Genomic DNA, 22,625 nt, shown 5'->3' with positions numbered 1-22,625 from the left:
TTTTGACATAACATGAGAGTTGGAGGCACCAATCAGTTTTGGGAGTGATAGCCCCGAGGAAAAGGTCGAGGTGGGGGTTGTACTCTTACACAATTCATTATCTACAGGTAGTGGACAAAAAAATGGAAACACCTGGGTAAATTAGGGACACCAAGTATATTGAAAGCAAGGGCTTCCACACAGGTGTGGCTTGTGTGTTAATTAAGCAAATAACATCCCAGCATGCTTAGGGCCATGTATAAAAATGCTGGACAGGCCTGGTTGCCTATAATTATGACTAGCATGGCTGCAAGAGGAGACCTCAGTGACTTTGAAAGAGGGGTGATTGTTGGGGCGCGTTTGGCAGGAGCTTCAGTGACCAAGACAGCTCAACTTGCTGATGTTTTACGAGCAACGGTGTCTAAGGTGATGTTGGCATGGAACTCCGAGGGAAAGACATCATCAGCAAAGGGCAACAGTGGGTGGAAGCGCATACTCCAGGATCATGATATCCATGCATTAATTCGAAGTGCAAGGCAAAACAGGTGAGCAACTGCAGATCAATTGACAGCAAATTTCAACCTGGGGCGCGAGCAGCCAGTTTCATCAAAAACGGTCCGCCGAGAACTCCACAGAGCGGGATACCATAGTGGCCCAACGCCCTATTAAGTGACTTTACATTGGTGTTTCCATTTTTTTGTCCACTACCTGTATATTATTAATTTTAGTAAATCTCAGTTGATAAGTGAGAGATCTGTTTCGATTGTCATGACCATGGGTTCAGAGAAACAAGGAGGTTCAATAGAAAGGATGGACAAAAACAGGCTTTCTAATTATTCCCTGGTAATAAACAGGTAAGGATGTGATGTCTGAATTATAGCCATTGTAGTGATAACTACAATCTTTAGCAATGATACACATTTTTTGTCCACAAATGTTGTCGCAGCCTAAATCACATAAGCAGTATATTGTGATGTAATCAAAATAGAAAATGTATTCCAATGTTTTACCACACAAGAAATGGAAGACTTCAGAGAAGGTCATCATGAGTTTTAGTTTATAACACTGTAAAAAAAAAAAAAAAAAAAAACCTGCCTTGTCACGTTTAATTTAGTAATAGATTACGTACATACAAAGATTTTCAGCAATCTGTGGGGAATGGTACAATTTTATTTACGTCTATTGCATATACATATATCTGTGGCTCTTTTCAAAATAGCCTGGCTAATGCACTCCCTCCTAGTGACCAGCTTTTAATAACCAGCTCTACTAAAACCTGCTCTGTGTTAGGACTATTTTAGTCTCTTTGTATTTTACTCAGTCTCTTTGTATTTTACTCACTCTTTGTATTTTACTCAGACTCTTTGTATTTTACTCAGTCCCTTTGCATTTTACTCAGACTCTTTGTATTTTACTCAGTCCCTTTGTATTTTACTCAGACTCTGTATTTTACTAGGTCTCTTAGTGTTTTACTCAGTCCCTTTGTATTTTACTCAGACTCTTTGTATTTTACTCAGACTCTTTGTATTTTACTCAGTCCCTTTGTATTTTACTCAGTCCCTTTGTATTTTACTCAGTCTCTTTGTATTTTATTCAGTCCCTTCAGTGGTACTATGTTACAGTTCTTGACCTTGTATAGCAGGCTTCGGTAAATGGACTACAGTGGCTGCTAACAGGGATTCCAGTGCCTTTATGTCTTCTGCAAGATGTCTTAGAGGTGCTACAGATATACACCAAAAGAGAATATAGATAAAACTCATGAGCAGTGCTCTGTGAACTATGGAACCAGATATTTATGTCATAGACTGTTTCTATAGATACCTCTTGTTGTAAGTCATCTCAGCTGCACAGCCCCAGCTGACAGAAAATAGGAAATGCAGTTTGGTTTTTTCATCCTTGCAAAGTCAAGTTTTCCCACTAAGACTATGGAATGTCACTCTTATCAAAATAACAAAAATAACTCCAGTCAAATACTCCCTGTGCCAACACAAGTCTAAATCATTCTGTAACATTTCTCAGTTAATACAGTGCTTATTTTTAGACCAGAGGCCATATTGGGCTTGTTATCCTCTGTGTACAAGGAGCCTTGCTTTGAAAGAGCTGCAGGAAATAGTGGAGAAATCTGGAAAAACACTCTCCATTTTGACATTTCTGGTTTAGCATACCATAACTTTAGAGTTCTTATAAAACACTGGAGGTCATGTATTATAGAACTAGCTGAACAAGGGTTAACACCATAGCTCCCAGATTTACAAGTTATTTCTTACCACTGCATGATGAATATTTCACAATATTTGTTTATTTTACAGAACAAGTTTCTAGTTGTCACTGATCTTGGGACCTTTCTAATTCACAGCTACAAATAAACCTCCTCAAAGTATACAAAGACTGCACACAGCATTTTTGGAAACATTCAGAATGGGGTAACCTTTTTAAGTAAAGTGATTAAAGCTAACAAAATAATTGTGTACATTTTCCAGCACTTGTACAAATGGAGCAGCATTGCTATAAAATGCTTTGAAACAAAGCATTAACCAGGAAATGTGCGACCTTTGAGTAAAACACAGTGTTTCAGTTCTGCAGTTGTAACAGCATTTAAAAGGATTTGACACTCACATATGTTAATACGAGTATACTCTATAAATAACATCCTGCTGTGTTTTTGCACACATTGTTTGGGAAGCACTCGCATACTGACATAAATGAATGGTATTTGTTTTATGCAGCCTATTGTTTCGTAACTAGCAGCATTTCTCTTAATCTGACATGCAGAAAGAACATGTCTTCTGTTGATATCACCTTTTCTAACATTGCAGTGTTGCCATTACTATCTGTAATTCACAAAGGAGCAGTTGACAGGCTTGAAAAATGACACAGTGTGTATTACAGCGGTACATTCATACAAATGCAGCAGTAACAGAGAACTGAAGTTATTGAAGCACAGTCCTAATTAGTATAATACAATGTTTTAAATAGGTGCCCTTGAGCCTTCAAAAAGCTTGAACTCATGGTTTATTTAAGAAGTCTGTTATGGATGGATTAAATAAAGTTTGATATCCATTGAACTGTTCACAGCTGTTGCTGATACCTTTTAACAACTACAAAAGAAACGTCTACAACTTTATTTTAATCATCCAAATAGATATTCTTATAATAACTCAGACTTTAACTTCAGTGCAGATTTACCACATAAATGTATTCTATATTACAGACTAATACAGTAGGTTTTGAGATTCACTTTTTATTCAATAAAAACATGCTTACATGATTATTACTAGCCTTTACTCTTCCTAATTCACACCTGTTCTCAAAATTCTCATGTAATGTTTGCATAGACTTTGTGAAGATGTGCTTTATACTGCATTCAAATCCTATTAGGTCCAAACTGCAAAATACAGGTTGTTACTTTAAATTCACTTCCCTTATTATAATAATCTGGTAGTTTTATTTTTTTTTAATGATTATTATTATTATTTATTTCTTAGCAGACGCCCTTATCCAGGGCGACTTACAATTGTTACAAGATACCACATTATTTGTACATACAATTACCCATTTATACAGTTGGGTTTTTACTGGAGCAATCTAGGTAAAGTACCTTGCTCAAGGATACAACAGCAGTGTCCCCACCAGGGATTGAACCCACGACCCTCCGGTCAAGAGTCCAGAGCCCTAACCACTACTCTACACTGCTGTACCTAACTTTTATTTGTAAATTAATGCAGGCAGTCAGGAAGATAAATAAAAGTTGTCAGCAGCAGCTACTGGCCCTGATTTAGAGTCAGACAGATATTTTAAATTACAAACCAGCGCAGTGCAAAATGGGTGAATGATGTGTAGTATCCCAGACATTTAAGATTACTGTAATTCGATTTCATTTAATTATTGAACAGATTATACTCTGGTGGCTGTCTTTACACAGTGTCCATCTTTATCATGCATTGTTTTACATTAAGCGTAGTTAATAGAGCTGTCAGGTGACAGCACTCTAAAAGCTGATTCAAAATGTCTGCCCGTCATAATTTATTAGCAAAAAAAGGCATGACAGATTAGAAGCATCCAGAATCATTACTAGGTAATATTCAGTGCCTCCTGGAGGCATTATAAGATAGAACAAACCCATCCAATCCTGTCTCCCCGTATGATAGTGCCGCCGTAAGTCGAGAGATGGACCATAAACCTACCTTTATGAAGATACGTTAATTGTATACCTCAAAATAGCTACTTTGATTTAGTCTTAGCTATCAAAACGCTTCAAAATCTGTTTTCATTCCAAAATGTAATCTGACAAACTAATAGGCTTTAAACTGCTAGTTAGCACTGAATAATATACATGGAGGGTGTCTGGTTTTCTGTGTTTTCGTCGTGTTTAACTACTTTCTTTTGAAAATGACTCTGAGCCCTGTTTAATGTGTTTTGGTTTCTGAATTAAAACTGAGAAATGTGTTAATTGTGAAATTAATTCATAAAGGAGAGGCGAAAAGTCGGACGAAAACATAGAAAACCAGAAGCCCTAATGTAAAGTGTGTGTAACTCGACACGGAGGAGAGGGAGAAGGTCTCTCGGAGAAAATTAGAGGTAGTCCATTTTTATTTATTTATTTTTTAAAGAAAAATAAAAACTTCCAACTGAATGTACATTTAAAAAAAAAATGCCAAAGCACCACAGATCTAAAGATCAGTCTATACATTTTTCCAAAAAACACTGTACAATACTGCCTCCCTGTTCTTCCACTCTTCAAAGTTCTGCGCATGTGCAGTTAGCAAAAAGACACTATCATACAGGTAGGCAGTATTGGGTACAACACCATCTTACTCTTACCATAGTTGCTTAAAATAGAAAATACAAATACAAAGCTTTTACATTTTCTGTTGGGATAACAGCATTTGTCAATAACACACAGCACAGTAGGTTTAAAGGTGTTTTATTTTGTGTTTCTGTTTTATATGGATGAAATATTAATTATGATCTAAATATACATTAGCAATACCCACATTTTGACATGTGTGATGCTGCAGGTATGTACTGGGTGATTTCATGGTCAGTGAAGTTATAACTGGTTTTTGAAGAACACTGAAAAAAGAAATCTCAGAAGTTGTCATCAGCATCATAAAAATATAAAATAATCCTTTAATGCTATACTTTAAGGGGGTTAGAAAAGGAGGGACAATGCATGCACGTCTTGTAAAGATTCATTACAATAGGGTCTATTCAATTTAACTAAACACAGGCTGATCCAAATATCTTCTTCAATAGCAATTGGACCCATGGTAACAGAGAAGCAATTAAAACAGCAGGACAGGTGCCATATCCATGCGACTGGGAATCTTGTATTATAATTTTAAAAAATTCTCTATCTTAATAGGAGCAGAAGAATAACTTAATTTCCTGGGGTAAACATTCAGCACATATGCACAAGGAATGGGATAAACAAAGATAATTTATTGACCAAAAGGGGATGCCCAAGTACTGTAGAATTCATTTAAGATTATAGGTTGTGTGCTTAAAATAAAGTGATGCTTAAGGTTAATATCCTGGATTTACCAGGGTGTCTATAATTCATATTTACACGACTCTGATTGCTAAATTCGTTTATGATTTTAGTAGCTTGAGGTATTCTGAGTGTTTAGAAGTTATTTTGGTGATGTCACAACAGTCGATAAAGACCCACACAAATTCACTTGTAATAATTTGGTTTAACAAAAGGTGTGTGTGAGATTTGAAAAAAAAAAATACTGTTAATTATGGGCAAAAAAGTGCTTCTCTTTCAGCGCCATTAAAATCAAAACAATAAAACATGTACCATATTCTACAGCATGTCCCTGCAAATGAGGTGCTTATATCTCAGTGGACAACTCCTGAATAAATAACTTACAATAAAAAGTTTATATATTTTTTTTATTTAGTCTACAGGGATTTTACATTTCATTTATAGGTGCATATGAATAGAAAAAAGTAGCCACTGCAATATTTTGACAAAATATGCATGCAAGATTATTCTGATATAATATAGCACAAGGCTATAGTAACATGTTATGTTGCATGAACTCTGACAGTCCGATAGCGGGTTTGTTGTACTGTTTTATATACAAAGTTTGTACAATGGAGGAGGAAAATATCCTTCTGTAAAGGATAAACAACGATACATGTTTATCCCCTACGGTAAAAATAATTCACTGTTTTGAGTGCAGTTAGGCATGAAAAACTGTGGATTATTTTCTTACCGATTCAACACGGAGTTGTTTATGCCACTTAAAAAAACATTTCTTCCTAATTGATACTTGTTCGATAAGGAGATTGTCTGTTGTAAGGGAAGACAGTAGTGAGGACTGTGTTTTAGATGTAGAGCATGAAGGATAGAAATGCAAAAAACAAAGGAATGTGAACCGGGAACAGAGAGTGATTGGTTTTCAAGAAGTGCTGTAAAATGTATGTGGGCTGTAAGCTTGTTTGAACAGTGGTTAAAGCCAGGAACAAAATGCAAAACTGAATTTAAAATCTAACGTCCTTGCAATTGATGGAGATTTACTAAGTGATGAACTAAGCATTGCTGTTGTTCCAGATCCTGTCCAGAAGATATGTGAAACAAAAATTAAAAGGGGGGGTGTTTATATTAATTTGTAATTATGAAACCTTTTTTGTGACATTATGCTAATATGTAATTGTATTACTTTTAACAAACAATATGAAATACTAAACTGAAATCAGAACACCTTTGTATAATACTATAATTAACTAATTGTTGCATAATAAAATAGTGTTCACTTTTCTGTTCAATTGTTCTGAATGTGGTTTTCTTGACGAATCGACAGTTATCTGTGGATTCATTAAATCAACAATATATCCGCCCTGCACTTCCCTTCTCTTCAAAGCCACATAGCTGCTTTTAGTTAGAAAATTCTTAGAATGAATCAATCAAAAGATCAAAGGGTGACATCACAGAAATGTTTCAAGTACAGCTATTCAGACTCGCTGTTAATAAATAAGTATGGTTTAAAGAAACTCGCTTCCATTTACAGCATCTTCGCTCCAGTCGCCTTGCTGGATTGATTCCGTGTTCTATTTCTTTTGAATGTAATAGCGGAAGATTCAAATAAAGTGAAATTATGAAACCAGCCATTTCATGCAATTCATAGAACTTTTAAGTCACCAAAAATGGTTAATATGACTAAATCCAATAAAATAACTTTAAAACTGATGGCAATTTAAGTTGCTGTTTACCAAACAATAAGTATGTGTGTATTGTTTGAGATGAGCTGTCACTACCTGATGGTTTTCATGCACTATAGTAAAAAGTTATGTTCATTATATACAATATAACTACAATTCATACACATGTCTTAGTCCATTATCCAGTCTTGTAAATTTTCTTTTTTTTTTTTTTTTTTTTTTTTTTTTTACCAGCAACAATTTTCTGATGGGACTGTTCTTTCTTTCTCTTCTCTCTCTTTGCAGATTTTGGCTATAATATCCATCCTGTTCATCATCCTGTCCACTATTGCACTATCCCTGAATACACTACCTGAACTTCAAGTAATAGATGAGTTTGGACAATCCAATGACAATCCACAGCTAGCACACGTGGAAGCTGTGTGCATTGCATGGTTTACAATGGAGTACCTCTTGCGTTTCATGTCATCACCCAACAAGTGGAAGTTCTTTAAAGGACCCTTAAACGTAATTGACTTGTTGGCTATTTTGCCCTATTACATCACAATTTTCCTGACTGAGTCTAACAAGAGCGTGCTCCAGTTCCAGAACGTCAGGCGCGTTGTCCAGATATTTCGTATCATGAGGATATTGAGGATTCTCAAACTAGCCAGGCACTCCACAGGACTCCAGTCTCTGGGATTCACTCTCAGGCGGAGCTACAATGAACTAGGCCTGCTTATTTTGTTCTTGGCAATGGGAATAATGATATTCTCAAGCTTGGTATTCTTTGCTGAGAAGGATGAGGATGCTACAAAGTTTACCAGCATACCTGCATCGTTCTGGTGGGCTACCATTACCATGACAACTGTTGGCTATGGCGATATTTATCCCAAAACACTTCTAGGAAAAATAGTTGGTGGGCTGTGTTGTATTGCAGGGGTTTTAGTGATAGCCCTGCCTATACCAATCATTGTGAACAACTTCTCAGAATTCTACAAAGAACAAAAGAGACAAGAAAAGGCTGTCAAGAGGAGAGAAGCTCTTGAAAGGGCAAAGAGGAATGGAAGTATCATCTCCATGAACCTGAAAGATGCTTTTGCTCGTAGCATGGAACTGATGGACATTGTAGTGGAAAAAAATGGAGACAATAAAAAGTCTCAAGACAATCACCTCTCACCAAGCAGATGGAATTTGACAAAGAGCACATTGTCTGAGACCAGCTCCAACAAGTCCTTTGAAACAAAGTACCAGGAGGTTGTACAGCTTGGATCACAAGAACACATTAACAACCCAAAAGCCAGTCAACAACATCTGAACGTACAGAACCTGGAGGAAATGTACAACCAAATGACTAAAACACAGTCAAATCCTAACCTGAATATCCCTCACATTGATCAGCCTAACAAGCCAGCAGCAAGAGAGAAGGAACTTGAAATGAAGGAAGTCCCAAGCCCGACTGATCCATTATTAATGGAACACAGAGCAGCAGCAGTGACTGATATGAGGAGCATATCAAGCATTGACAGCTTTGCTAGTTGTGCCACTGATTTAACTGAAACTGAAAGGTCTCCTCTTCCTCCAGATACAACCGGTTTGTTACAGATGAGGATCCCTAGCATCTCCTCTCCCCTGGAAGGGATTCAACCTGTCCTCCATGTTGATGTGAAAGAGACCCAAGGGATTAACATGAAGGAGGGCATGTATGAATTTGCTGTGGCAGATATTGTGCCATACAATCAAGGTGACAGTACATTTTCACCAGGGCAAGGTTGCAGTGACTTTGACAGTGTTGTGGACAGCATCAGAAGCTCTTTGAAAAGCAGTAACCCGATAAAAACCAGAGATCTCAAAGTGAATTTTATTGAAAAGCCAGGTAGCGCACCACAGACACCACCGAGCACTGCCAGACCATTGCCAGTCACAATGACGGATCTAGCAACATCTCCTCAACATATTAGCACCATTCTTCAGGAAGACAATTCACCTCAGGGAGACAGACCTTCACTCAGCTCTGATATATCAGCACTCCAGCAAGTTGCTTACAAGGAATCACCCCAATTTGCAAAGCAAGGTCGCTTTTCTTTCTCCTCCAAAGGGAGGAAGAGCTGCATCGATGCAAACAGTGAGGAAGAAGATGAAGAGGTCAAGTGGCGCAACAACAGTGAGCAGGAAATGGGACAGAATTCTTCCAAAGAAAACCACAAGGAAGGTAATCATGTTGAAGATGTGACCATTGTAGGAACTTCTCCTAAAACTTCTGGGCATAATTGCACTCCAGGCGGTCTTCATGCTGTAGGTGAAGGAAAGAATGACAATAACCAAAGTGGACTCAAAGTGGAAAACCACATGTTTACACCAGAAATTCATATAAGGCCAAGGGATGGAGGTTTCTCACCCATATGTGAAACTAGCATGTGACTATGGACAAGAACGATATGAACAGATGAGCTGCAGAAATGCTTAAGCCAGTTCAAAATAACAAACGTGCACAAGAATGTGGTGAAAGAAAGATATGTTTGCATGGCATGATGAATCCTTTTAATTAAGTCACTGTATATCTCAAGATATAAGAGACTGCTGTGTTTTTGCAGACAACTGGCTTGAGAACAGAGGGTATAAACAAAAGGCTTGATTTAGCGCACATGTATTACAGTTTGGAGAAATTCTTAATCCTGGTGTAAATGTTATCATCTTACTCTTTTTTTGTTAGAAAATTGAAGGAAATGCAAAAAGTACGACAATTCTAAAAACGCATGCATTTAAAAAATATAATTCAAAGGTGCTTAGTTTGGGGGGATTGTAATGGCAATGCAATATGAGGTACTGGAACAGCATTCTTTGGTGCAGGTATTTCTTTCATATAGTACTGTACATAGCAGGAGGAGTTGTACATAACTTGCATATCATTACTTTCTTTGGAAAAGCTTATGTGTTCCATTAAGAAGTTATCACTTGAGACTAAATGTTTTCATTTAAGATATATATTATAAGAAATTGGGCCAGATTCACTAGTCATTTACTCAAGTACAAAGTTTTCCCCATTTCATCCGAAAAAGCAAGAAACAACTTTGGTTTGTGTAGGATCTAAATGTTAAATGAGTAAACTATGCACAGGAAAAACTTTTAGTGAATGTAACTCATTATGTTTGGTTCGCATTACAGCAATGTATTTTCTACATAGATGTTTAAATATAACTAGATTTAATGACCAGGAATAGATAGTATGACCAGATATTTTGTGTTACAGTTCTGTATACAATATTCTGCACTTATAGTTGCCTAATACTAATTTGATAAGGAAATTGAAGATCTCACCAGTCACTATATACTATTCACTAACATTTGAACAACATATAGAAAGAAGCGAAAAAAAAAAAACTAATTCAATAGACATGCTTAACAATTTTACATGTGGGGGCATAATGGACATTCCATTTTCTTTTGTTCAGTACATTATATAAAAATCGAATTTTCAATATAGTATATGGGAATCTCAAAACAGTATATAGAAAATGTATTTACACGCAATTACATGGATATTGGTAGCAAGTTCAACACACAGGCTTGTAGTGGAAAAGAAAGTTCTAATTCTGGCAACATTTCTTTATATTAGTTCAATTTGTCTGGTCATTAACTCTTAAACAGGTTGATTCGGTTGTGTAAACAGACACAAAAACTGCTTTTTCCACAATTTCACATATGTTTTTGTTATCATTTCAGCTGATTGTATGCATCATGTAAACAGCCCATAAATGTAAAAAAAGTTTTACCTTACAGACTCTTTGATGTATAACACTGACATAACCCATTGCATCTTGTTAACAGACCCTTTTATTAGTTTTGTTCTGTATATTTTGTATGATCCATTCTTTTACAAGCTAGTTGAGTTTTGCTTTGATATTTTGCACAGATATTTGTATTGGCAGGCTGTTGATACAAATGTGTTGTACAATTTTTTTAGAGTTACGTTAATCTAAATATTAATTTATATTAAGTTGATATTCAGAACCCTAAATATTATGTTATGTTTCCTCCCAGTCATGCTAAAATTATGAGTGCATTGGAATCTATGCAGGGAAGCTTTTGAATTATGGAAAACTGCACAAGCAGTTTTGATTTCGATTTTCAAAAGGTTTAAATCAGAAATAAATATACAGGAAAATATTTTTTCAGTGTCCAAGAGAAGTTGAAACAATGTTTATTCAATATCAAAGTGACCTAGTTGCAAATACTCACAAAGTATAGGCATGAAAGCATTCTAACAGCAACCTATTCTATCCACAAGGGGCTACTTCACTATTCATCATGTATAATGGCCACATGTAACCTTATAAATAAATTATATAAATAATATAATTTTCTAAAAAATAAATAAAGTAATAAACAATTTCCTGCCAAATGGTGGTTGAAATTATGTGTGCCTTTTCATAAATAGTTATTTATGAGAAGGCTAAAAGCCTTTTTGGCTTTATTCATATAGCGTTGTACAGAAAATACTACTTTTTTATAGGTTGACATCATGTCTTTAAGAAATAGATACAAACTATTAATGAGTTCTTGGGTTGTGTATAAATCACTGAAGTTCAAATGCACATTTTGAATAGCATAATTTGGTTTTTGTTTTTAATTTATAGTAAATGGCAACTAGTATTCTTTTGTTGTTGTTAAAATAACTCATTATTGTATAATATCAAGACAAACAAAGGATCCACTAATAAAGTACTGTATTTAGCCCATAAAAATTCAGTTTACCTTGATCCTTTTCAGACTGTTAGGGGACAGTTTGCTGTTTTTGAAAAGCGGCCATTTTTGTTCCACAGTTTGTTGTTTTACGGTATTTGGCTCAAATGAGCCTAATAAAAGTATAGTCAGTGAAAACAGTATTCTGATTGCCATACTGAATGGGGATTTATTTTCTAAATTAAAAAAAAAAATCTTTTCATTTTACAGGCCACGGTGTCCAGTAAATTCAGCTGCTACGCCTAAAAAAAGAGCAGTACATTAAAGAACATCTGCTTTTTTTTCCCCCACACTGTTTTTACCCTCTGGTTTGTGCTCTGGTTACCCAGACTTCCTCACTGCAGAATGTTTGCCCTTATCTCACTTGTCAAGACTGCTTTGCTATCATCCCTTGGTCTTGGTTACTAGTAGGTTGACTAAGACCTGATGATGCTTGTGATTGTTTTGAATATCAATACTCTTTGTTGGAAATGTCATCCTTCGCAAATGGCTTCAACCAAGTCACATTATTGCCATTTATTATTAAAGAGTTTGTATGTGTGTGCATGTGGTTTTTATTAAAAACATTTTTTGGAAGAATTTAGGCAGAAAACAAAGCATTTAATATATATATGTGTCTGGTCTCCTATTATTTCCCTGTTCAGCTTTCTGTGGGAATGTTGGGATTACAATCTAATAGCAGAGGAACTGTCAAAAATGATATTCTCTAAGGGATCGGAGAAATCTCGTATGTAACCTTAAATATTTAAAGTAAGAAAAATGTTTGTTCATTTAGCATTGGAAGGTTTTTTTCACCATGTCATTCATCCATTAGGATAAATTAGCTGCTGTTTGTTCTCATGTCTCCATATCTTTTGCATATTATTTGTTAAGAAGAATTATATCATGTAATTTTGGTATCAGTAGATGTTGCTGAACTACATACTGTTTCTGTACTATTCAGCATTTTTGTATGCATGTAGCAGTCTGTAAAATTATGTGACCACAGAATACTTGTTTATTTTATGTCAAAATGTCTGTAAAGATTAACCGCATTGTTCCCCATTAATTTTATTAGCATATGCAGGATAACAAATAAATGTGTATATAAATCACATATGTCTCATGTCAGTGTTCAACATTTACTCATCTCCATTAAACCTAAAATAACCATATCTTCATAAAGGTTAACCTACAAATATCATAAAAATCGAAACAGATGTGTGTGGGTTATCCAAGGTAATAAACTTAAACAATATCACATTCGTTGCCATAGAAGCAAATACAACCAACCGTTTTATGTTAATGTGTCTCACTGTTCAAAGAAATTAGATACTGCACATCATATTTGTATAAGACAGTGACTCACTGATAAATAAAAACAAAAAGGCAGTTTTGATAACTGAACCAATTTGGAATACATTTTTGTTAAGCAATTACAAATGTAAATGGCTTTGCAGTCAGTCAGTGCAGCACCGTGCCTAATTGTTTTTGATCAGCCAAGTACCTTGTTGGATTCAGTGCACTAAGACTGTTTAATGGATACAATTTAAATTTAATTCACATATCAATAACATTCCCATTAAATAGTCTACTGTAGTCTGTTTTCACATGCCTGAAACACTGCTCATAAGTGCCAGTCTGTTACCCATTGAAACCTCCATTTGAAGTGGGGTGTAGAAGGGGTCCGGGTCTGAGGGATGGTCAAGAATGGAGACAATATGGGACAGGTCCAGTACATATGGATGAGGGAAGCATTTCAGTTTTGTTGTTCATTTGAAGCAAAATTATTCCCAATATACAAGCTTTTTAACAGCAAATGGTGGGGAAAAGTTCAAACTACAGCTATGGACAAAAGTTTCACCTAGAATTTTAGGATTGAGACATCATTTAAAAAAAAAAAAAAAAGATATGAACATTATTTAGGTATTTTATTTAACATCATGTAAGTGTACCGAAAACCATAATAGTATACAGTATTTTATGTTAGATTTCGAAATGTCACATTTTTAAATATTTGTCATTTTTTAGTTAAGTATATGAAAAACTACAAAGCGGTATGTAATTCAATAGGTCAACGTAACATTATTCAGCAGGTTTCATTCGACTTTATGAAGCAAAATTTGTTAATTCGATAGGGTGATCCAAAACCAGCTGTACAGTAAAGCCCAACCTCAGCAACCCAAACTCTACAGCAGTCTGTATCTTGACCTGAGTAAAGGCATCAGGTTGGTGAATAATGGCTTTCATTCCCTTTATTATAAATTAAAATGATATAAAATAAAACTAAAATTCTGTGGCAAAAACCATTATAAAAAATATACTGGTTCCTAAAAAAAATGTTTTTGGTTTAATTGCTCTAGTTGGACAAAGAAACAGTTGTTCAGCAGATTTGCTGGAAATTGTTAGGTTGGGGTTAGAAACAGATCAACCCCCAGGTCCCAAGTCATCATTTACAAGCAGCTAAAACCATCAGGGAAAACTGAACAACAACAATAACACCTGAACTATTTTAAACACTTCGAAAAGAAAGATACCAAGACATCAATCTTCCTGCTGCACACTATAAATCACATACTGGGAAGATTAAATACCTGTAGGTCCATAAAATCATCTAGATTTAATAAATGCATTTTTTTATCAGGAGAACACTCAAGGTGCCAGCCAGCCAGTGCTGTGCCCACAAGCACTAAATTGACCACAATAAATAACATAATTCATTAATTAACTGAAACAAATATACAGTACTAATTTAAGATTTTCATGAAGTAGACACCATTAGGATATTTTCAAGAGTTTTCAGCTGGTGTATGGCTATCAGCTCTTTTAGTAATACAAATAAGATAAGAACATGACGGAGGTCACAATTAAACTAATTATCAAATTCCTTAGTAACGATGGCCTGTGGGGTTATGTACCAGATTCTAAAAAAAACAACAAAAAAAACCTACATGATTAATTACTGTGGGTACGTGTGTGAAGAATTTGTGTTTGGCAAAAACCTTAGGGAATGCGGACAGTCCAATTTATGAGAGATGCTGACAAAGATTAAAAAGAGAACTCAAAAAAAATATTGTAAACCTCTCGTTCACATCCTCATAAACTAAAAATGGTCCCAAACTCAACAGACAATGGGACACAGTAACACAACTTAATCTGATGTTTCAATCAATTAAATTGGAGATTACTTGTCATTTCAAATAACTCTCTAAACATACAAAAGGCCACTTGAAAAAGCATCCACCCAAGCAGCCACATATGCCAATTCCCTTGATTAATTTATGTTTCATGATATTTATAATGAAATGGATATGTGGCACATCTGGAGCTATATTTACAATTAAACCTTTAAAGAGAAATTGGATCCCAACTACTTACAAAACCAATCCTATGCTCTTTTTAACATTCCCCAATAAACAATGCAGTGCAATGCCCTGCCTCCTGCTGACTGATTACAAAAGTAAATACAGTTGCTATTGACATCAGTTATGACAGTTGGAAGAGCGGTCCATGTAAAGAACCATGTAAAGTAATTCCACAACATCACTAGCATTCCACTTTTCAAGCAGAACATTTACAATATATTATTTTTTTATTCAATGGCAGATGGCATTAATTAACTCAAGATGGAGCAAATCCACTAGTTTACAAAAAGGAGAATCAATAATACTTTTAATAATATTCCAGATGGTCTCCATAAAGCAGCATAAATGCAATCAATACCTGCAATGCTTGCTGGAAAGCCTGTGATGTTTATAAAAAACAACATATTTTTCACTTCATGTAGCTGTAGTATAACGTGTGAAGTAATTACAGCCGTTCTTAATATTGTCAGTGGTTTAGCAGCATTTACTATAATTGGGCCAGTTTACACAGCACAACATAATTTAATGATCACAGGTTTGCAAGCACTTTATCAAGCCATTAAGAGTAAAGGTGAAATATGACAAAGGCTATCCAATCTTCAAAGATCTATGGGCCCTTATCACAAAACTACCTTACATAATGCAGAGAGTCACTCCCGGCACAGGACAGGACAAGTTACACTGCAGGAAGTATCCAGGTTAAATGACCAACACTTTACTACCTCTCATTCAGAAGGTACCCGATCCTTGTAATAACCATTTTCATTATTGTACTCAAATTGGCGGCCAGCCCAAGACCTCTTTCCAGCCCGCGGTTTAAATGACCTTCAATCCAGCACCCTTCAGTGCAGCAGTGTGCCAACATGTGCACGTCATGCAATGTAACGGGTGACGATGGAAAAAAAACCCAGAGTTTAACATTTTAAACCTAGAAGAAATGAGCAGATATTGTACATTTTCCTCTTTGCAAGCTTTTCCCACATCTGCACCTTTGCTGTGTGGTTATTCACACAACTCGTATTAAAAAAATGATAAGTGTACGTGGCAAAGTGATGAGTGAATACAGGTGCGTGCAGTGCAGAGTGGATACAAAACAAACAGACAACGATTTCCAGGTACAAGGGTGTTTATTGATTTAATTAACAATGTCCAGAGCCTTATGGCGAACACCTGTAAATAATAATGATGGAATGATACAGCGGCGTGTATCACTCAGTATTTATAAATTCCCTGGTTTGTCCCGAAACCAAAAGTCCAGTTTTACACACCAACACGAAACACAAAACACAAACACAGTTCCTACTGATAGTGAATAAGTGCAAGTGGAGTATTACAGTTCTCTGTGAAATGCAGAGGTGAAAGTGATGTCCGGGTTTATGCTGGCTTCTGCTACAGCTCCGGATCGTGTTATAGGTAGTCTAGTTCCCTCCCATTTCCGCATCCTTCTCTCTTTATTTGTTTTTCTCGGGCAGAACAGAGGAGAAAACATTTCAGTTTGAAAGGGAAACACATTACCAATCATTTCCCTTTCGTCTTTCTCTACCACGTTTACGTGTGCAGTCGGGACTGCCATTAATTTCACCAATTCTCTATAGTTTGGCCAGTCTCGACCCAGAATAATTGGGTGTGGTAACCTTTCCGCCACCCCTATATCAGGTGACGTTTTATCGGACCGACCGATAAGTATACTTTGACTGCGGGGTATGTAGCCGTGTCTCCATGGATACAGGAGATAGCCACCTGACTTTGTGGCTGCCACAACACACCGCCCAAGAGAGACGTTCTAATTAAGGTCTGACCACACCCTGTGTCCACTAATGCATGGGTTTTCACATTTCCCAAAATTACATTAACAATACAAGGCCCCTCTCGACCATTTTTCCCTCGCTTACCCGCTTGCATGCGACCACGTCACACTCCATCGCAGATGGCTATGACTTGGCCTGATGACCCAGCTGGTGGCACCTAAAACAGGTAAGGGGAAAGGAGGGCACTGAGGTTAGATATCAGTCCCGCTGCTGGTATGGCAACTGGGCAGGGGGCAGCACCTCTACCTCAGCTGGGGGTCAACCTTGGTCTCCATGGGGGAGAGGCAAGGTTGCCCATTGGAGCCGGCGGTCTAGGAGGTCGTTGAGCCGGTCCCGGTGGTGGGGGTGGAGGTGCAGAGAGAGGGGGTGGTGCTCGGATGCTCCACGGTGTTGGAGCGGTGAGTAGCCCGGACTAGACTGACACCAGGGAGTCCTCAAAGTTCTATGCGAGTTTGACTGCCTGGTCCAGGGTGTATGGGTTGTGCCGCCGACCACGTGGCAAAACTGCTCGATGACAGTGGCCTCACCCATCTGCGCACTTGTTTTCAGTGCCGGGGTGAGCCAGTGTACCATGTGGTCACAGAGCTGTTGCGCCACCACCCTGGGACGTGTATTCGGGGACCTCTTGTGCTCACTGAGCCTCACTCGTGGGTTTCCTCCGTGATGTTCAGACAGCAGAGGATGGCTAGCTTCACCAGGTCATATTGAGCAGTGGCGTCATCCGACATAGCCTGGTAAGCTGTGTGTGCCTCTCCAATTAGGCAGGGTCCCAATTGGCTTCCCCAGAACTCTCTGGGCCAGGACGCAGTGTTAGTCAACCTTCTGGGTCATCCTCCACCATCATCTTGTGCGTCCTCGCCTTTGGGCCGTCATGACGGGTGCTGCTGTTGTCTGTGCTCCCAATCCAACCCTCTCAATTAGCGCCGTCTTTCCTCAGCGTTCCGTCTGCTGTCCATCTGCTCCAGCAGCGCCGCCGACAGTGCAAAGTGGTGAGTGAATACAGATGCGTGCAGAGTGGCTACAAAACAAACAGACAATAATTTCAAGGTGCAAGGGTGCTAATTGATTTAATTAACAATGTCCAGAGCCTTATAGCGAACACCTGTAAATAATAATGATGGAGTGATACAGCGGCGTGTATCACTCGGTATTTGTAAATCCCCGGGTTTGACCCGCAACCAAAAGTCCAGTTTTACACACCAACACTAAACACAAAACACAAACACAGTTCCTACTGATAGTGAATAAGTGCAAGTGGGGCATTACAGTTCTCTGTGAAATGCAGGGTTTAAAGTGATGTCCGGGTTTATGCTGGCTTCTGCTACAGCTCAGGATCGTATAGGTAGTCTAGTTTAAAACAAACATACAGTTATAACAAACACTAACAGACAAAACAAACTCACGGTTTACGGTAACACAGGATCCATGTAGGTTGTCTCTAACAGATCACATATGCTATGTCCCCAATTTATATCCTCGCTCATGACCCCTAAAATAATGAGCGCATCCGCTCCTGCAATCCTCGGATCCCACACCGTTTACCGGCTGGGTCATTGAGTTTGGATATTGTAGCTCCGTCCCTTTCCTAAATGAGCGACTTCCACCTACCCTATGGAATAAATTGTCGTGCCATTTAATTAAGGGTACTCTGTTCCTGTATATAACTAGCAAGTAGCAAAAACTACAAAACAAAAAAGGGGAAATGTATATATTATGTAAGGGGTGCAAGATCTCACGAAGAAGAAAGTTACCCAGACCAGACTGCTCCTACTGTGTCTTTTGTCCTGCCTGTCCTGCTATGACTGTCTCTCACATCCCTGTTCTGTCCTCCTGTCCTCGTCCTCTGCTCTCCCTCCGCTGCTGCTCCTCCAACCCCTCTAACTTCATTTCTCTGCCTCTCCCCCCCCTCCCGCACACTCTCTGGTGCACACTGGAACTGTCACTCTTCTGCTAACAAAGCTAATTTCATATCTGCCTTTGCCTCCCACCTCTCGCTCGATTTCCTTGCTCTCACTGAAACCTGGCTGTCCCCTGATAACACTGTTACTCCTGCTGCCCTGTCCTCTCTCTACGTCCTGTCCCATACCCAGTGTCTCACTGGACAGGGAGGTGGGACGGGTCTTCTCCTCTCTCCCTCCTTACTCTTCTCTGTCCCCTCCGATCTCTCCTCACTCTCTGTCAATACCTTTGAATTTCATGCAGTCCAACTAACTTCTCCCTGTCAACTCCTGCTCATTGTTCTGTATCGCCCCCCTGGGCCTCTCACTCATTTTCTGGATGAACTCGACTATCTACTCTCCTCCCTCCCCTCTCTGTCTACCCCGACTGTCCTGTTGGGTGACTTCAACATCCATCTCTCCAACCCCAGCCACTCTGCTGGATTCCTCCCTCTCCTCCACTCCTTCGACTTCTGTCTCTCTCCGTCCCCTCCTACCCACAAAGCTGGCCGTCAACTGGACCTCACCTTCTCCAGGGCCTGCTGCCCCTCCACCCTCTCTGTCACCCCCCTGGACCTCTCTGATCACTATTTCATCTCTTTTTCTCTGTCTCTCCCCCCTCCTCCTACCCCCACTGTCGCCTCTCGCTGTAACCTCCGATCTCTCTCCCCCTCTGTCCTTGCCTCCACTGCTCTCTCTCACCTCCCTCCTATCGACTCCTTTTCACAACTCTCCGTAGACTCTGCTACCTCCACCCTCTTCTCCTCACTCACCTCCTCCCTTGACTCCCTCTGTCCCCTCCCCTCCCCATCCCTGGCTCTCCTTTGCGCTCCGCTCGGCAAGAATCACACTGCGATCTGCTGAAAAGAAATGGAAGAGAACCAAACTCCCTGCTGCCCTAGACCTTTACCGCACTCTCCTCTCCTCCTTCTCCTCTACTCTCTCCTCTGCTAAATGTGCTTATTTCCAATCTGTAATCCAAGCCTCCACTAACAACCCACGTAAACTATTCTCTACCTTCTCCTCCCTCCTAAACCCTCCCCCCCCTCCTCCTCCTCCTCCTCCTCCTCTATCTCCCCTGATGACTTCACCTCCTTCTTCTCTTCTAAAATCTCAGATATCCGCAATCTCTTTAACACCTCTCCCTCCCCCGCACCCCCTCCTGCTCCAACTCCTACACCCACTACATCCCCTACTAACTCGCCCTCCTTCTCCACCTTCTTGCCCCTCTCAAACTCTGACCTCTCCTCCCTGCTCCAGGGTCACAAACCCACCACGTGTGCCTCCCCACTCACCTCTTTCAAGCTGCTGCTCCTGCTCTACTCCCCTTCATCTCCTCCCTCCTCAACACCTCTCTACTTTCTGGTATCTTTCCCTCTGCCTTCAAAAAAGCCTCTATCACTCCCCTCCTCAAAAAACCTACCCTCGACCCCACCTCCCTCCAGAGCTACCGTCCTGTCTCCCTCCTACCCTTCCTCTCCAAAACCCTCGAGCGGACTGTACAACCACTCTCTGCTTGACCCTCTCCAATCTGGCTTCCGCTCTGCTCACTCCACTGAAACAGCCCTCCTGTCTGTCACCAACTCACTAAAGTGTGCCCGAGCTGCCTCTCTCTCCTCTGTCCTTATTCTCCTCGACCTCTCTGCTGCCTTTGACACTGTTGATCACTCTATTCTACTATCATCTCTCGCTGACCTGGGGATCTCTGGCACTGCTCTGGCCTGGTTCTCCTCCTACCTCTCCAACCGCACTTACCAGGTAACCTGGCGTGGAGCAACCTCCACACCTCACCCTCTCTTAACTGGAGTCCCCCAAGGGTCAGTCTTGGGCCCTCTCCTATTCTCTCTCTACACTCGCTCCCTGGGCCCCCTCATCGCATCCTATGGTTTCTCATACCATTTCTATGCTGATGATGCTCAGATTTTCCTCTCCTTCCCCACCTCTGACTCCACCATCTCCTCCCGTATCTCTACCTGTCTGTCTGCTATTTCCTCCTGGATGCACTCGCATCACCTCAAACTCAACCTCTCTAAATCTGACCTCCTTTTCTTTCCCTCCTCCTCCCCCTCCTCTGATCTCTCTAACTCTGTTCCTCTGGAATCTACCACACTCTCTCCCTCTTCCTCCGCTAAGAACCTCTGAGTCACCCTGGACCCCTGCCTCTCTTATTCCCAGCACATCTCCACTCTGGCATGCACTTGCCGATTCTTCCTGAGCAACATCCGAAGAATCTGACCCTTCCTCACCAACTACGCTACCCAGCTCCTGGTCCAGGCCCTGGTACTCTCCCGCCTAGACTACTGCAACTCCCTCCTGGCTGGCCTCCCTGCGTCTGCCACCCGTCCGCTCCAGCTCATCCAGAACTCTGCTGCCCGCCTGGTGTTCTCTCTGCCTCGCTTCGCCCACGCTACTCCACTACTCCGCTCACTCCACTGGCTCCCGATCACCGCTCGCATCCAATTCAAGACTCTTGTACTAGCCTACAGATGTCTTGACCAGACTGCACCCAGCTACCTCCAGACCCTCATCTCTCCCTACACCCCCACTCGAACTCTCCGCTCCGCCTGCACTAGAAGACTGGCTCTACCTCCGCTACGCTCCCCTGCTTCCAGAGCCCGCTCCTTCTCCACCCTTGCTCCGCAGTGGTGGAATGACCTTCCTATAGATGTCAAGACTGCCCAGTCCCTGACCACATTCCAGTGCCTCCTTAAGACTCACCTCTTCAAACAGCACCTGTAGAACTCCTCTGTTTGTATCCTGGGACACTATCACCCTTCATTTAAATGTGCTTTATTTTGCTCTTATCTGCCCCCTATTTTACTGCATTTAATCCTGTACTTCAGAATACTGTAATCTGCCAAGTGTTTAACCTGTAGTATTTTGTATTTAATCCTATCCTGATGTAACTGTCACTATTATCTGCTGTATTATTGAATTGTGGTTTGTCACACTTGTACTTTGCTTGAACAAAAGTTATTGTATTTCTTGCTCTTATTGTATTACTTGTATTGTAACACTTAATGTATTTGCTTACGATTGTAAGTTGCCCTGGATAAGGGCGTCTGCTAAGAAATAAATAATAATAATAATAATATGTTAGTCACCACATACATATTATCTGTTTATTTATTTATTTATTTTTCAAAGGCTCTACCACCAGTAGGTATCGGGGCGCTGTATAGATAAAATGCTCTTACACTTTGAGTACACAATAATATACAGAAAACAAATATCAATACGTGCTAGACCTGCAAATATACATCTACATTTAAAAACAGCATACATTTATAAACAATTACAGCTGTCGATAACAGAAATTCAATCAAGTGCTCTTTGAAAAAGCAACCATGTGATGACATAATTATATGTACACACACAGTATTTGCTTTATTTATTTATTTATTTACTATGGTTATTATTCTACTGTACATGTGTTTACTGTAGGCTCTGTTGGCGATGGATGTGCTTGGCTAAACGGGCAACTCATCTTCAATCTGTCTCCTTGTTATAAAGACATACGCGTGCATGTCTGCGTGAACACATTGAAAATTAAGACCCACAAGCATCTACACAATCTCAAAATATCAGAGTCCATCTCTGAAAAAACAAATAACAGAAACATACGCCCACACCACCAGCGCTTCACAATAAACAACAAACTATTG

The 22,625-nt window shown here is 39.5% G+C and overlaps 1 protein-coding gene across 1 annotated transcript in view; it reads left to right on the top strand.

Moving 5' to 3' along the window:
* Positions 1-12,959, top strand: part of LOC117435380 (potassium voltage-gated channel subfamily B member 2-like) — a 97,837-nt gene extending 84,878 nt beyond the window's left edge. The window contains exon 3 of the mRNA XM_034058480.3: positions 7,435-12,959. Coding sequence (XP_033914371.1) covers positions 7,435-9,549 — 2,115 coding nt within the window. The 3' untranslated portion in view covers positions 9,550-12,959. The remainder of the gene's footprint in view (positions 1-7,434) is intronic.
* Positions 12,960-22,625: the final 9,666 nt, after the last annotated feature.

Source organism: Acipenser ruthenus, chromosome 3, assembly GCF_902713425.1.
Source record: "Acipenser ruthenus chromosome 3, fAciRut3.2 maternal haplotype, whole genome shotgun sequence".
Taxonomy (NCBI): domain Eukaryota; kingdom Metazoa; phylum Chordata; class Actinopteri; order Acipenseriformes; family Acipenseridae; genus Acipenser; species Acipenser ruthenus.
The sequence above is the reverse complement of the archived record's forward strand: the minus strand, read 5'-3'. Positions and strand labels throughout refer to the sequence as shown.